The sequence below is a fragment of the Aspergillus aculeatus genome, assembly GCF_001890905.1.
Source record: "Aspergillus aculeatus ATCC 16872 unplaced genomic scaffold ASPACscaffold_5, whole genome shotgun sequence".
NCBI classification, from domain to species: Eukaryota; Fungi; Ascomycota; class Eurotiomycetes; order Eurotiales; family Aspergillaceae; genus Aspergillus; species Aspergillus aculeatus.
This window is the reverse complement of record NW_017962980.1, coordinates 949,307-963,900: the sequence shown is the minus strand read 5'-3', so window position 1 is coordinate 963,900 and position 14,594 is coordinate 949,307. Positions and strand designations below refer to the sequence as shown.

At 53.3% G+C, this 14,594-nt stretch overlaps 3 protein-coding genes across 3 annotated transcripts; all 3 read left to right on the top strand.

The window, feature by feature from the left end:
* Window positions 1–3,036: 3,036 nt before the first annotated feature.
* On the top strand, window positions 3,037–5,751 carry optF (small oligopeptide transporter, OPT family). Its single transcript, XM_020204904.1, has 5 exons — window positions 3,037–3,321; window positions 3,424–4,751; window positions 4,816–5,030; window positions 5,137–5,406; window positions 5,468–5,751. The coding sequence occupies exons 1-5, from the start codon at window positions 3,292–3,294 to the stop codon at window positions 5,665–5,667; spliced, it is 2,043 nt and encodes a 680-aa protein (XP_020057794.1). The 5' UTR covers window positions 3,037–3,291; the 3' UTR covers window positions 5,668–5,751.
* Window positions 5,752–6,317: 566 nt separating this feature from the next.
* Window positions 6,318–10,226, top strand: ASPACDRAFT_51304 (uncharacterized protein; the record flags this gene model as incomplete). Its single annotated transcript, XM_020202465.1, has 3 exons — window positions 6,318–7,719; window positions 7,778–8,645; window positions 8,921–10,226. 3 exons carry the CDS (start codon window positions 6,318–6,320, stop codon window positions 10,224–10,226), a joined length of 3,576 nt encoding a protein of 1,191 aa, XP_020057793.1.
* A 600-nt stretch (window positions 10,227–10,826) lies between these two features.
* Window positions 10,827–12,950, top strand: ASPACDRAFT_41714 (uncharacterized protein; the record flags this gene model as incomplete). Its single annotated transcript, XM_020200981.1, has 1 exon — window positions 10,827–12,950. The coding sequence occupies one exon, from the start codon at window positions 10,827–10,829 to the stop codon at window positions 12,948–12,950; it is 2,124 nt and encodes a 707-aa protein (XP_020057792.1).
* Between the last annotated feature and the right edge of the window lie 1,644 nt (window positions 12,951–14,594).

Genomic DNA, 14,594 nt, shown 5'->3' with positions numbered 1-14,594 from the left:
TATGGATGGATGGATGGATGGATCGCCATTTGAAAAAGGTCAGTCAGTCAGTCACTTCAGTCACTTCTCACATTAACACTCACTTACCCACGAGTCAACTGGGATCAGGTTGAAGATTCCGGTTTCATAGAGTGGGAAATCCGGGTCGTGACCAAGGCAGGGAAGGCGCTTTCCCACTAGCTCGCTCCAGATCTGACCTCATCTGCGCCTGTAGGCGGACGGCCAGAACCCAACAGGCCAACTGAGAGCCCGGCCCGGATTCCCCTTGCAGTCAAGCGCCACTTGGTGATTCCCGGTCGGGCTCAGCCTAAGAGAAAAAAGACTGGGAATAAAAAAAAGAAGAAAAAGAGAGAGAGCTTACCTAGAGTGCTGAGTAACTTAAGTCGTCTGCTGAGGCTTAGCAAAAGTCTTTACAGGCTGTTGTTACTTGATAGAACTAACTTAACTTACGTAGGATGATTAAGGATCGGTCAAACACAAGTACGGAGTAAATACCTTGTCAATAAACCCAAAATTTATCCAGAATATTTTATTATTTATACTTGTGAGTATCTTACCTTATTTTTAGATTATGCTAACAATGCAACAGTAAGTTACTAGTAGACAACATCTTATGAATAACTACCTATTCAATTGAGGCTGACTGAAAGACAGCCACAAAATCTACTGCTCCACTCCCCAGCCATTTCTGCCTCAGGCTGTGAAGCAACCAACCTTCCGACCTGCAAACGTGATGCGATCAGCGACCGGAACGATCCGCTGATTTACATCTACAATAGAGGACGGTCACGATTCTCCCAAATTTATTGTCCTTAGACTGGGGAATAGCTACTGAGTATCGACAGTACATTCATTCGACCAGTCAATCATTCGTGACAAGACCTGCGTAACCCGGTAGGGGTGGTTCCTCCCACGAGCATGGGGCCCAGTCGAGGAATGGCAAAACTTCGAACCATAACGAACTTGACTCTTCCAGCCAACCCTCTCTCTCTATTTCCATCTCTCCGTGTCGGTGTCTTGTTTCCCGCCACCGCCCCCCGAAGTATTCAACCATCCCGTGCATTCTCCGCCTCATCGCGGCCATGGACGCCGTGAGCGGATGAAGGTCCGATGATGCGCAATCAGACATAGGGTTGCTGAACAACCGTCATTGTCATCATAACCGTAGCATCTAGACTGTGCCGATGCAGGGAGAGGTCTGGATTGTCTTCGACTATCGCTTGTCCAGTTCTCCGTTTCCAGTGCCCCGTGCCTTTCTCCGCGTTCCCCCTGACCTGATGTCATCTTGCGCACCGTTCCCTTCCAGAACCACCCTCGAGCATTTCCTGTAACAGCAATGAGCAACGGTAAGATGACGGTAAACTTGGCAGCACTAGCCCCTACTGCAAACCCAAGACCTTAGAATTCCTCGGTTGCGGTTCTTGGGCTTCACAAAGAGCGGGATTTCGGTACGCTGCGTGGCAAACCGGTCAACGTCCGTGCCAATTCCTTGCGCGCTTCGTTGCCCCAAACTTTGTCGATGATGACGAGTACGTGTATGTGCTGGGACGGGAACCGAAAGAGAGTAACGGCCAGTTCATACCATGTGCCCGAGTTATGTCCGATTTTAAATTGTGTAGAGCATGGACTGGATAAGTAAAAAATGATTATATGCATCATATGTTTAATCAAGGAGCTGGATATATAGGGGTCTAAAGTAGAGCTCTCTGCTGGGTAACTCCTATGCACGATGATGGGCAGAAAGAGACGGCAAAGACCCCACCGGGGTCACAACCAACCCCCTCATCAACAACCCTTGTAAGGATATCATGACATATCACGGCACTTGCAATCGACGGTACTCCGATCGTGGCTTGAATCCCACGAGGGCCGCGATTTTGGCTCCCGGAGCAAAAAGTGATCAAATAATGATGGAAGCTGATCGAACTGTCGAATCCGATAGGAATGGATTGCCCTTCAATTGCATTGGTGGCAGTCTAGAGCATCTCTTGGCAGGAAGAAGACGAAGTCGAGTGACCCGAAGGGACTAGAGGCAGGAGTGCACTGTAAATAGTGAGTGGAGATGCAGGTGGAGATTTGAGTATAAGACTATGAGCCTATGAGTATGAGGAGTATCTGGTCTAGGTGTAGGACTGAGAACCCGCCTTCCGTATCATTCTCGGGCGTCGGCATCCCTACTGTACACATGGAGTTAGACAAGTTTTGGGATCAAAGTTTTCCCTTGGTTTAGTACTTCTCGCGGCCCCCCTTTTTTTTTCGTCTTCCCTTCACTTGCGGTGTCTGGGAGAAGAAACTACGTCACTGTCTCGAGTCTCCCTCGCTTCGGGATTTGCTCTTCTTATTCCACTTGCCATTGACCCTGACTGCAGCAGGAAAACAGAAACAATCCATCATTTTAGTCTCGAATTCCTTACACCTCTCCCCAACTCCTCTCTCCACATGTTCTCGAAACCACACCAGCGTGTCAGTCCCGCTTGACTTGCTTCCAAAATTACTCCCTTCGGAAATCCAAGGCATTGTTAGTGGCGGCTTAGCCCGGTACGGAGAGGCTTAGGCTATTATCATCTGTATCGGTGATTCGGTGCACTCCACTGTTCTCTTGGCCCAAGGTGTCCAGCGACTCTCGGACCAGCCAGAGAGCCCCCCCTCCACCTCCTCCACCCCCCTCCCCCCTCCTAATTCTGCCAATTCTGCAGACAGATTTTTCCTTGGCTTCATCAGATTCAAAAGGCTGTTTCGCATTCAGCTTCTATACTTATTAGCCGATCGGATAGTCTCCCGCTCGATCTCTCTCCCTGGCAAACAGGGAAGCGACGGGGGCCACCTAGACAAGGACAGGACACGATGACGGATGAAAAGAACTCATCGACGATCCAGGTGGGCTAGACCCATAATAATCGAATCAATTCCCCAAAGTCCAGCACAGAGTCACATTCATTTATTATTGTGGTCACATATTCCCCTCATTCCCCACGTGGTCGTTCGCTCCCCCACCATCGCTTGTCGCACGACACCCGCATACAGATGACAGACGGTCACAGACCTTCCGACCCCCGATCTGACATATATCGTTCACTCTCCAATCAGAGGATCGCCCTTGCATGTAACTGACCGTCCTCTGCCTCGTAGGAACAACCCCCGTTAGACTCGTTAAGTGATAGCCCCAGCGTGCTGAGTGACTACCATGCCGAAGAAATCCTCCCCTATGAAGCGGGTGATTCGCCTTTCCCAGAGGTCCGCGCGGTCGTCCGGCCGGTCGACGACCAGATTCTCCCGGTCAACACGGTGCGCATGTGGGTGATTGGTGTTGTCTTTACCATAGTATGTACATGTACTATGCGCACACTCTCTCCCTTGGCACAGCTACAGGGATAGCCACCAGGGGGGTCCAATCACTGACGACTGCCCCTCCCATTCTTGCAGGTAGGAAGCGGTCTAAACCAATTCTTTAGCTTGCGACAGCCGAGCGTAACCATCAGTGCATTAGTCGCACAGCTGCTGGCCTATCCGATCGGATGCGCTTGGGCACAGTGGGTGCCGCTGGGCTGGATGAATCCGGACCGCCATTTCAACATCAAGGAGCATGCCCTGATCACGATCATGGCCAATGTTTCCTTCGGATCAGCGGCAGCCACTCAGATGATCGAGGCGATGGTCAAATTCTACGGTATGCCTTCACAGGGGGGATTCGAAATCTTGCTGGTGATCACAAGTCAACTGTTCGGATTTGGCCTGGCCGGCATGGCCTCACGCTGGCTAGTGGGCCCGGCAACCATGATCTGGCCGCAGGTGCTATCAAATGCAGCCCTACTTTCGACACTACATTCGCGCAAAAATCTCGTTGCCGACGGGTGGATCATCAGCCGACTCCGCTTCTTCCTGATTGTTTTTGTTTTGGGGGCCATCTGGTACTTTGCTCCGGGCTACCTCTTCTCCGCCCTCAGCACCTTCAGCTTCATCTGTTGGATTGTGCCCGACAATGTAGTCGTGAACCAGCTATTTGGTCAGGTGACGGGACTGGGAATGTCCCTGTTGACCTTCGACTGGGCCCAGGTCGTTTATGCGAACCAAAGCCCACTCTTGGTGCCCTTCTGGGCGGGTCTCAATGTCATGGGCTCGTTCGTCTTGTTTTATTGGGTGATCTGTCCGGTTATCTACTACACCAACACCTGGTACTCGGCTTATCTGCCCATCCTCAACTCGAATACCTTTGACAACACCGGCAAGACCTACAACACCACCCGTGTAATGAACCCGGATGGGTCCTTCAATGTAGACGCTTACCGGGATTACTCCCCCATGTTTCTGCCTGCCGGGTACGCTTTGACGTATGGCATTGCGTTTGCTAACCTCACCGGGATCTTCTTCCATGTGGCATTGTACCATGGAAAGGATCTGATTGAACAGTGGAAAGGGCGTGATCAAAAGGATGTCCATTCTCGGATCATGGAGACCTACAAGGGTGTTCCTTGGTGGTGGTTCGCTGCCGTCACCGTCCTTATGTTTGTGCTGAGCATTGTGACCAACGAGGTCTGGCGGACTGGTTTGCCGGCATGGGCCGTGCTGGTGGCGTTTCTTCTCCCCATCATTTACTTTATTCCTGTGGGAATCATCAAGGCCGTAACCAATATCTCCAGCAACCAGCTCAATCTAATCACCGAGTTTATCGGCGGGTATGCGTTCCTCGGCCGTCCGGTCGCAAACATGACGTTCAAATTCTACGGCTATGTAGCCGTGTCGCAGGGGTTAGAGTAAGTCCTTTGGCTCCAGTTGAAGACTGGATACCGAATCGAGGCTGATCTAAGTCTGCTCCAGGTTTGTGGCGGATATGAAATTGGCTCATTATCTCCACATTGCGCCCCGGACGCTCTTCATTGCACAGGGGATGGCCACGCTCATCGGAGCCGTGGTGCAGTGCGGTGTGACGGTGTTCATGATCACACGGATCCACAGTGTGTGTACACCTAAAGCCGCAGGGGGGTTTAGTTGTCCTCATGGGGCGGTCACCTACTCCTCCTCCTTGATCTGGGGTAAGTCCGATCAATTCCCCACGTGGGTTATTTTTGCGCACAGGTGTTGCGCAAGCACCACGTTTTGCAAGCATATGGTCTAATCTTTGGGGTTCGACCTTGCCAGGAGCCCTGGGACCCGAACGGAACTTTTCCCCAGGCCACATCTACGGCAACCTGCTATGGTTCTTCCTGGTCGGTCCGGTGGTAGTGGTTCTCACGTGGCTGTTGGGCCGGCGGTGGAAGAAATTCAATTACCTCTCCTGGCCGGTAGCCTTCGGCGCCATGAGCCTGGTTCCTCCCGCGACTGGCATCAATTTTTCATCTTGGTGGGTGGTCAATGTCATTTTCAATGGAATTTTGAAGCGACGGAAACCGGCCTGGTGGTCTAAGTATAGTGCGTTTACTCTTGGATCCTGCAATCTTGTTCTGGTATTGTTATCAACTAACCAGATCAGACTACGTGCTGTCCGCTGCCCTCGATGCCGGAGTCGCCGTTGCGACGGTCACCATTTTCTTCTGCATCACCCTGCCGGCGGGCAAACTGAACTGGTGGGGGAATTCGGTGTATGATCAAACCACGGATGCTCATGGCACCCCTTATCTACCCTTGCCTGCAGCAGGTTACTTTGGGCCTGCCAGAGGGACTTGGGAATGATACCGAATGGGTTTCTTCTTGGATGTGTTGTGTACTTAAGTTAGTCAGTGTGTGTATGTACATAGATAGACGGATCGAATCGACATTGTAGGACTTGGGAGTGCGATACAGAACATAGATTTAGTATGTACTGTATGTACTGTATGCATAGAGAGGTAGAGAAAGTCATTAATAAAGATGATCACTATTGTGATTTTGTTCTGTTGGTGTGCTATGTTGTGTCATGCAAAGCAAGCAAGCAAGCATGGACTTGGCTTGGCGGAGATCCCCGACCGGCGCTAAGCGGCGGCTGGTGCAGAGAACCCTTCTCTTCCACTGCATCTTTCCCCACAGCCTCCCCTCTGCTTCCCCAAAGCCACAGCAAGCAAACATTGGCTATTGAATTAGGTTAGTTAATATTTCCCCAACTCTCTCTCTTCTCTCTTTCTCTCTCTCACTCTCTCCCCCTCTCGTTCGCTCGCTCGCTCACTGCATCCTCAACAACCACCTGTTAACCACACCCACACACCCTTCAGGATTGCAATTCTTATCTTCAATCCTCTTCCCAGATAACTGACTCACAAGCACCATTACAGGAGACATCGTTGTTGTCCCGGTATGGCCTGCGGTCCGAGCCGCCCTCCCTGGTCTGTTGCTCCTCTACAGGCACCATGACGAATCGTGACCCCGACTTTCGACACCAGCTGGGCAAATTTCGTCTCGATCCACTGCCAATTCCCTCCCATACGTCCCGTGCTCCTCCGGCGAATAGCACTACTCCTGCTGCGCCTTCATACGCTGTCTCGCCTTCCTTACAGACGTCTCTTCCGCCTCCATTAGCCCAGCAGCAACCGCAACCGCAACCGCAACATGCACTCCCCCAACCACACATACCTCGATCCCAAGCTTCGGTCTCCCCTGTTCCTCCACCTCGCAGCAAACGAGTCTCGACTGCCTGCGACTTCTGTCGGAAGAGAAAGAAGAAATGTGATTTCAGATATCCCAATTGTTCTGCCTGCACGCGCGCCGGCGTTCGTTGTACCATCCCGCCACCGGGTCCTCAGGTCGCCGCAGCCTCCGTGCCCCGCGATCAACTGGAGACTTTACAGAACAGGGTCCGATGGCTGGAGGAGGTCATACGCCGTAAGACGGGTATCTCGGTCGCGGAACGGCCAACAGGGGCCCAATTGGATGGGGAGGCCGATCCGGACTGGTGGTATCAGGTCCCCGCCATGATGATGGCGCGCGAGGCTCCCACGCGCTCCACCACCGCAACAACCACCCCTACAGCAGCGGCCGTATCCAGCAGCGGCTCACCACCGAACTCCTCCACCGTGGGTACAGAGTTACCCAACGTGGGCGAAATTTTCCGGGATCAATTGGAACACCGCCGCCCTTCAGTCGCCCGACCCGCCGCGTCTGCCCCCCGGGTGGTTCGGCTTCCCTCATTGGATGAAGCGGAGCGAGTTGCGTCCCAGTACTTTGATAGCATGGGCTATCAGTACCCTTTCCTCAACCGCACAGAGTTCTTCACGAATATGCGCCGCATCTATGCAGGCGAAGTTCCTGCTCCCGAAGTCCATAACTCGTATCACATCACCCTTGCGACCGCCTTGTTGATCGGATCGGGTGATGGATCCAAAGCTGTAGAATTCTATCAGGCTGGCACTGAGACCCTCTCGTCGGCACTACAGAACGAAGACCTGGCGGCCGTGAGAGCTTTGCTGAGCATGGCACTGTATACTATGTTCGCTACGAGTGGCCCGAGCGTATGGCATTTGCTGGGGACGGCTCTTCGCTTGGCTATCAGCTTAGGCTTACACAAAGCTCGGCCCGTGGGAAATTTGGTCGACGAGGAAATGGCGAAACGAGCATTCTGGAGTCTGTATAACCTGGACCGGCTAATTGCAAGCACCCTTGGGCGGCCGTTAGGTATCGCAGACGAGGACATCTCAGTGGGTTTGCCGCGAGAGTTCAACGATGACTGGTCTGAAGCCCCCGGGGCCAGCGCCATGACCATTCCCTTGCAGGTCGTGCGTCTCCGGCGTATTTTCTCCCGTCTTTATTCTTACTGTAGGTCATATCCTCGCCTGATGGGCTACTTTGTTGTTTCGCGTACTTACTCTCGCAGTGTACAATAATCAGCCCCCACCACCCCCCTCTGAGGTCTTAGTCACGCTTGGGCACTTTCGTCAAGAGCTGGACGAGTGGCGTCGGGCTGCCCCAGTATATCCACCGGCATTGCTCTACTCGACCAGCTATTATGACTACCTTTACGCGACTACTTTACTTCTCATGTACCGCCCAAGTCCACGAAACCCAACGCCAGATGCGGCTAGCATTGTAAGCTGCGGGGATGCTAGTATTCAGGTCCTCCGGTCGTACTGGGACAGCTACTCGGCAGGAAAGCTTAAGTGGATCTGGTTGACTCTCAGTCAGATATACTTTGCTGGGATCACTATCTTGTGGTGTTTGAATCACAACCTGCAAACCGTCCGTGAGGGTCTAGTGGCGCCGTGGCAGCCCGAAGAGCGAGCGATGCGGCGTGCTATTCAGGCCGTTATTGTTGTGCTAGAGGAGTTCGGCAAGCGTCGACCAGGAGTCGAGCGATTGGCGGAATCCTTTCGCAATCAGAGTACCACGATCTTTAGCCATTTCGCATACCAGCAGGAGCAGCAGCAGCAACAACAACAACAACAGGTGCAACAGCAGCAACAACAACACCAACAACAACAACAACAACAACAACAACAACAACAACAACAACAACAACAACAACAACAACAACAACAACAACAACATCTCATTCAACCCCCACCTCCGCCTTTACCTTTGTTGGCCCCGGAGCAGTCTCTGCCTCCTCAGCCGCAGCATGTTTTGATGGCGCCGCCGGTACCGATGGCACCGGTACTTGACGACGTTCTGCTGGTCGATGCATCCGGAATGGTGCCAGTAATCGATCCCCAACTGGCAGAGCAACTGTTCTATTCTTATGACTGGTTTCAGGAGGAAATGGCGACCTATTATACCCTATAATGTATTTGGAGCTTCGGCGTTGCTGGGGAAACTTTATGTGTAGAATAGAGCCAGGGGTTACCCCGCTAGATAACATGACACCCCTCATTTGTTCCCTCTTTGTCATACCTCCAATAAGTTTATCTTTTTATCTCCATCATCACCGTCGTCACATATCTCGCCATTTGAATTTCTTCGCCATGGCCAAGCAGTTGGCACGAACTCAGGTCTTCCATGGCACACTGATTCATACCATCAGTTCAACTGAGCTGGTGATCCTCAGCGACACGGTGATCATTGTCAACCCGACCGGCATCATCCAAGGTATCCACCCGTCCACGCCAGCAGCCACCATTTCACAACTGCTGGTGCAGCATCACGACCTGAATCCACCTACGTACCGCTTGACCATCCTTGGTCCAACTGAATTTCTCATTCCCGGCTTTATCGACACTCACACCCACGCTCCACAGTGGGCCCAACGCGGCACTGGCCGAGGCATACCTCTCTTACAATGGCTGGAGGAGATCACGTTCCCCCACGAAGCTAGATTGGCCGATCCGCACTATGCACGATGGCTCTACTCAGTGTGCGTCCGAGGAGGCCTCCAGCAGGGCGTCACGACTGCCTGTTACTATGGGTCGCGTCACGCTGAGGCGTCCGTGATTCTGGCTGAAACCTGTCTCGCTCAGGGCCAACGTGCTTTGATAGGCAAATGCAACATGAATCGCCACGCACCAGACTGGTACCGCGATAGCTCCACTGCTGAATCGATCACAGACACGGAAACGTTCATCCGAAGAGTCCGGGATCTGGACCCTGGCCACGAACTAGTCACTCCGGTGATCACGCCCCGATTCGCCATCAGCTGCGAAGAGGAGCTTCTCCACGAGCTGGGACAGCTCGCAACCCGCCACCCGGACCTACCAATTCAAACCCATTTCAACGAGTCACGCGGCGAGGTGGAGTTCACACGGACCCTCTTCCCCAATGACACGAGTGAGACGGAGCTCTACGAACGGCTGGGGCTTCTCAACGACCGCAGCATCCTCGCCCACGCAATCTACCCATCTGATGCGGAGATTGACCGAATGGCGCAGCTGAACTGCGGCATTGCCCACTGCCCGATCCCGAATGTGACGATGGATGTGTTCATGGTGGCACCGGTGCGAGAGTATCTGCGGCGGGACATCAAGATCGGACTTGGGACCGACTGCGGCGGGGGATATTCAAGCTCTATGCTAGAGGTGATGAAGGCCGCGTTTGTAGTCTCGACCGCCAGAAGTACCATGACGCAGGGACGCGATGAACCGTTGACTCTCACGGAGGGGTTCTACATGGCCACCTTAGGGGGCGCGCGAGTCTGTGGGCTCGAAGGTAAGGTGGGGAACTTCCTCGTTGGCAAGGAATTCGATGCGTTGCTGGTGAGGACGAAGACGGGTGTGATGGCGCCGGTGGAGGAGTCCGATGATGTAAGGACGGTGTTTGAGAAGTTTCTCATGACAGGAGATGACCGCAATATTATGCAGGTTTTTGTCAAAGGAAGGAGAGTTCATGTACTCTAATGCTGTGGTATACTGAAAAGGAGAAAATTGAGCGATCTCTTTCTGTATCATTCGAACTTCATACTGTCCTGTGTAGAAGTAGATGGATCACGTGGTAGGTTGTGTATCTATAAATGGATCCGATCCATAAACAGGGCTGACGGAAGGGGGAAAAAGCAAGGCAGGGATCCGCGCCTCAGGCATCCGCACTCCCCCATGCTGTTTCAACTTCAATCGACCAAGGCTGAACCACCAACTCGACTCAATCCATCGCCTCCCATTTATTTCTTCCTGTCTTTCTCTACTCTCTAGGCTATTCTTTTCTTCTCCTTCTTTTCTAAGCTCTCTTTTATTCTTCCTGCTCTATATATCTTCCATTCTTTCCATTGTCTCATAACTGTCCTGCTGCCAGTTTCCTCTGATCAGCCTTTTTCCTGTGCGAGCATCTCTCTACGCGTTCCTGACTGCGGCATCCGTCTACCTCAGGCACCACCCCTCTCCCATTCGTCCACCATTTCTTTGACACGATAATCGCATCGAGTTGTCATTCGTTTTTCACCTCATTATAAGTTCCTTAGTTTCAGTGCATATCTGAGGCTCCTCACCCACCTGCTGTTCAAGATGGCCGAAGAACCCCAAGTCATGTCTATCCAGCAACGGATTGCGGCGTTGAAACATGCCCAAGCGGGTCAGACTGGAGGCGCCGAGGCCAGTGAGCCAACACTGATTCAACCCACTCCGTTGCCCATCCGCCCGGCCGCTCCTCCAAAACCCAAGACATTCAGTCTTCCCAATATCGATGAAGCTCCTGGCAGCAATGGATGGATTCACAGTGAAACCTCGCCGCCTACCTACAATGAATCATTCCCTAGCCCAGTCTCACGGCCGATGCCCACCCCCGCACCGGCCAAATTCAAGTCGCCCCCACCATTGCCCGTGCGCAAGCCTTCCGATCAGCAGGTCCAGCAACGCCCTGCACTACCACCCCGACGACCTACAAACCCCTCCCGGAAAGCCTCCCGGGAGTCGATGGCCTCAGACATATCGCGATCAACTACTACTAGTATAGGCCGAGCAACAATCACCTCCGTGGCCTCTTCCGACTCGGGAACAGGCCGCTCTCTGCCGCCTGCATGGGGCGAGGCGGAATTACCTCCCTTGCCTCCTAAACGACAACCCCAACTGCCCTCTCGACCCTCGGCTACATCTGTCAAAAGCAATAGTAGCCTGTCTGTGCCGCAACTGCCTGCGCGCAGGGGATCTACCCAGAGTACCTGCTCCACCGATAGTACATATTCTCAGCCGCCCCGACCGCCCCCGCGACTCCCATCCCGGAACAGCAGCGACAGATCACCTAGCACAAACACGGATAATACTTCGAGCGAGATTAGACCGGCCCTTCCCAACAGAAGGTTACCTCCGCCGCCTCCATCGAATGCTGCTTTGGGTAAGCTGCAGCAGGCGGGATTCTCGGCGATCAACAGGACTGCCTCTCCTGTGGAAACAAACGGTGGCCCTCCGCCGGTTCCACTGGCTTCACGCCCATCCCCGCCAGATCTTTCTAAACTCCAAGCTAGCAAGCCTCGCTTGCCTGCTACTAGCGCAACAGCCGGGACGCCGAATGCTGCTGCTGCACTGACGACGGCCTGTCTGAAATGTCGGGATTTCTCAGCAGCAGACGCCCACGCCGCTCAATATCCGCGTGCGACTCTGCCAACTCACGATTTGAGCTGGCTGGCCAGAGAATTGACGGCGCCTTTCCCCTCGCCCACCGACAAGGCTCGTGTCATCTTCACCTGGCTGCATCATAATGTCGATTACGACGTAGAAGCCTTCTATGGCAATCGCGTGCAGCCTTCGACGCCGGCTAAGACGCTAGCTTCGGGATTAGCGGTATGTGAAGGGTATGCGGGCCTCTTTCTAGCCCTTGCGACAGAGGCAGGCCTCGAATCTCGCAAGGTCAGTGGCCACGGCAAGGGAATCGGGTATCTGGATCCCGTTCCTGGTTCAGCGCTTCCTCCTTTCGAGGGAAACCATGCCTGGAATGTGGTGCGGATTGATAATGGGCAGTGGAAGCTGATCGACACCTGCTGGGGGGCGGGATGCGTCCAGGGGCCGGGTCAGCCCTACCGAAGACAATTCAACCCGATCCATTTCATCGAGACCAATGATGAATTCGGCCTCAAGCACTTTCCCTCCAATGGAAACGACTTTTACCGAGATGACGGGCGTCCCGGAATCAGTTGGGAGGAATACCTTATGGGCAATCCAGCCTCACCTCTTGGGGCCGAACAGCCGTTGGTCTACTCGGATGCGGAGAAGCACAGCATCGGAGCACGCACCTATCGACCAGCGGCTAAGGAGATTGCGGTGCAGCAGGGCGGGCCGCTGCGCTTCCAGTTCGGACTCATCTGCGAGCACTGGACTCTGGAACACCACTCGCGGGCCCAGCCCGGTCTTTTCCTGTTGACGATTCACGGCGCGGATGGCCGACAGGACGACCGTCTGGTCTTCACGCACTACCGGGGCACTAACCCCGGCGGCGGCGGAGATATGTGGTACCTGGACGTGCCGGATGTTCGAAGTTTAGGCACCCCAGGCCAGACGGTGCAGGTGGTGGTATTGACACGTTTTGCGGATCGGACAGATCCACGAGGTGTGACTATTACGGCGGATGAATATCGGCGTGGTGTTGGGCGGGTGGCAATGGCTTGGGCAGGTATCGCCCAATGGACACTAATCTGAAGAGTGTCTCCACGAGTCAGGGTGAGACCGATCATGGAATGGACATTTGGCCCCCCTTCCCTCCCCCTGGGGGGCAATAACACCCCTCCGGTTAATTAGGGCTGGCTCCAGGGATAATTCAGGATTCTTTCGTCACAACTGCAACTGACCCCGCTTGCCCAGACTTCTCTGTAGTAATTGTCCTTGGGTGCCTTGTGCCATCATTACTCGTACCTTGGAAAGGCTCTTGTTTAGTCTACCTGGGGCACATACTATGTTAATTACTTCCATTCCTACGACCTAACTAATGATAATAATGATGATGATATCCGTGAGCATCTACGCGGAATTCTTGATTCCCGAGTGAGAAAATGAGCGCAGGTAGCCGAGCACGAGCATCAGGCGCTAAAAGGCAGACTCTGCTAAATTCTGTCCTTCCCTAAACCCAACCGAGGCAGAACTTTACCTAAGAACATATAGCTCTAGTGGCAATTGTGGTTTTTATGGTAGGTGTACGATTGGAGGAAGTATTGTGAAATGAGAAGATCCGCCAATCCCTGGCTCGGGGCGGGCGGTTCCGTTGCGAAGAGGGTTGCGGATTGCGAGAAGCCGTTTTCCTCGGCTAACTAATAGTCATGGAGATTAATTACTCGGTAGCAGCCGCAACGGGGAATTTCACAGTTTATATAAAGGAATAAGAGTTAGAAAAAGAAAAGAAGAGAAAAATTGCCACCTTGCAATGAGTACATCAATGAAGACAAGAATTAGAACTGCCCGCATGCTTTGGGGACATCACTGAGACGAACCAGTGACAATTTGTGTGTGTCTGCTTCATGTTTGTTGATCGGGATTGCTGTGGTTTGAAAAGGCAGAGATTGTCGGGTAAGCAAGAAGGGACTAAGACCATCTGGGGAAAGACGGGCGGGGGGCCGAGACCCTTGATGCCCGATTCGGCAGGCCTTCGAACGGATCATGTGCTCCGCTCCGGGGAAAAAGATTACAGAGAGCTGGAGAATTCGGGGATTGTCCGGGCCTCCACAATCCCTCCATCCCACCTTCTTCCTCCCAATCAGCCGATGTGGTCTGTCTCTTCCCCGGCCTTGTTATCCCCCCGAACAACAGATGGTTCCAGAAATATACCGAACAGAAAGGAGTCATCCTTCAGTCAGCCCATCGACTGAACTTACTGTATAGGAGGATCCCGATAAGCAATCCCGACAAGAAAGTCCCAAGCAATAATCGGTGAGACGGTCATCGTCACACAGCATCGCACAGCCGACTTGGCTGCTGCTGCTGCTGCTGCTGCTGCTGCTTGCTTGCTGCACTATGCATCCCCCGGTCACCGTCTCTTCGCTGCACCGTGTGTTGTTGTGGTGGTGGTTGTCGAGTCTGTCACCGGGATAGGTAGCTAGCAATGCCGATCCATCCCGATTAATTCCCACTTGGTCTCCCCTCTTCTTTTCGCGCGGTTTCGCATTTCTCGTATGTGCCCATTAATCATTGCACATATTACGGGGCCCGCTGGGGCATGGATTTTGATTGGGGTCCCCAGATCCCCTCCTATTCCTCCTCCTCTTCCTCCACGGCTGACTTCGGATGCCCGTTCTCGGGTCAGGGTTTTTGTTTCCCTGGCCAGCTGAGGAGGAGGATTTGATTACGTCCTGC

Coding starts and splice junctions, on each gene's coding strand:
- optF (XM_020204904.1), top strand. CDS start 3,292: ATGTGGGTGATTGGTGTTGTCTTTACCATA. Junction 3,322..3,423: donor TTGGTGTTGTCTTTACCATA/GTATGTACATGT, acceptor CCATTCTTGCAG/GTAGGAAGCGGTCTAAACCA. Junction 5,407..5,467: donor GGCCTGGTGGTCTAAGTATA/GTGCGTTTACTC, acceptor TAACCAGATCAG/ACTACGTGCTGTCCGCTGCC.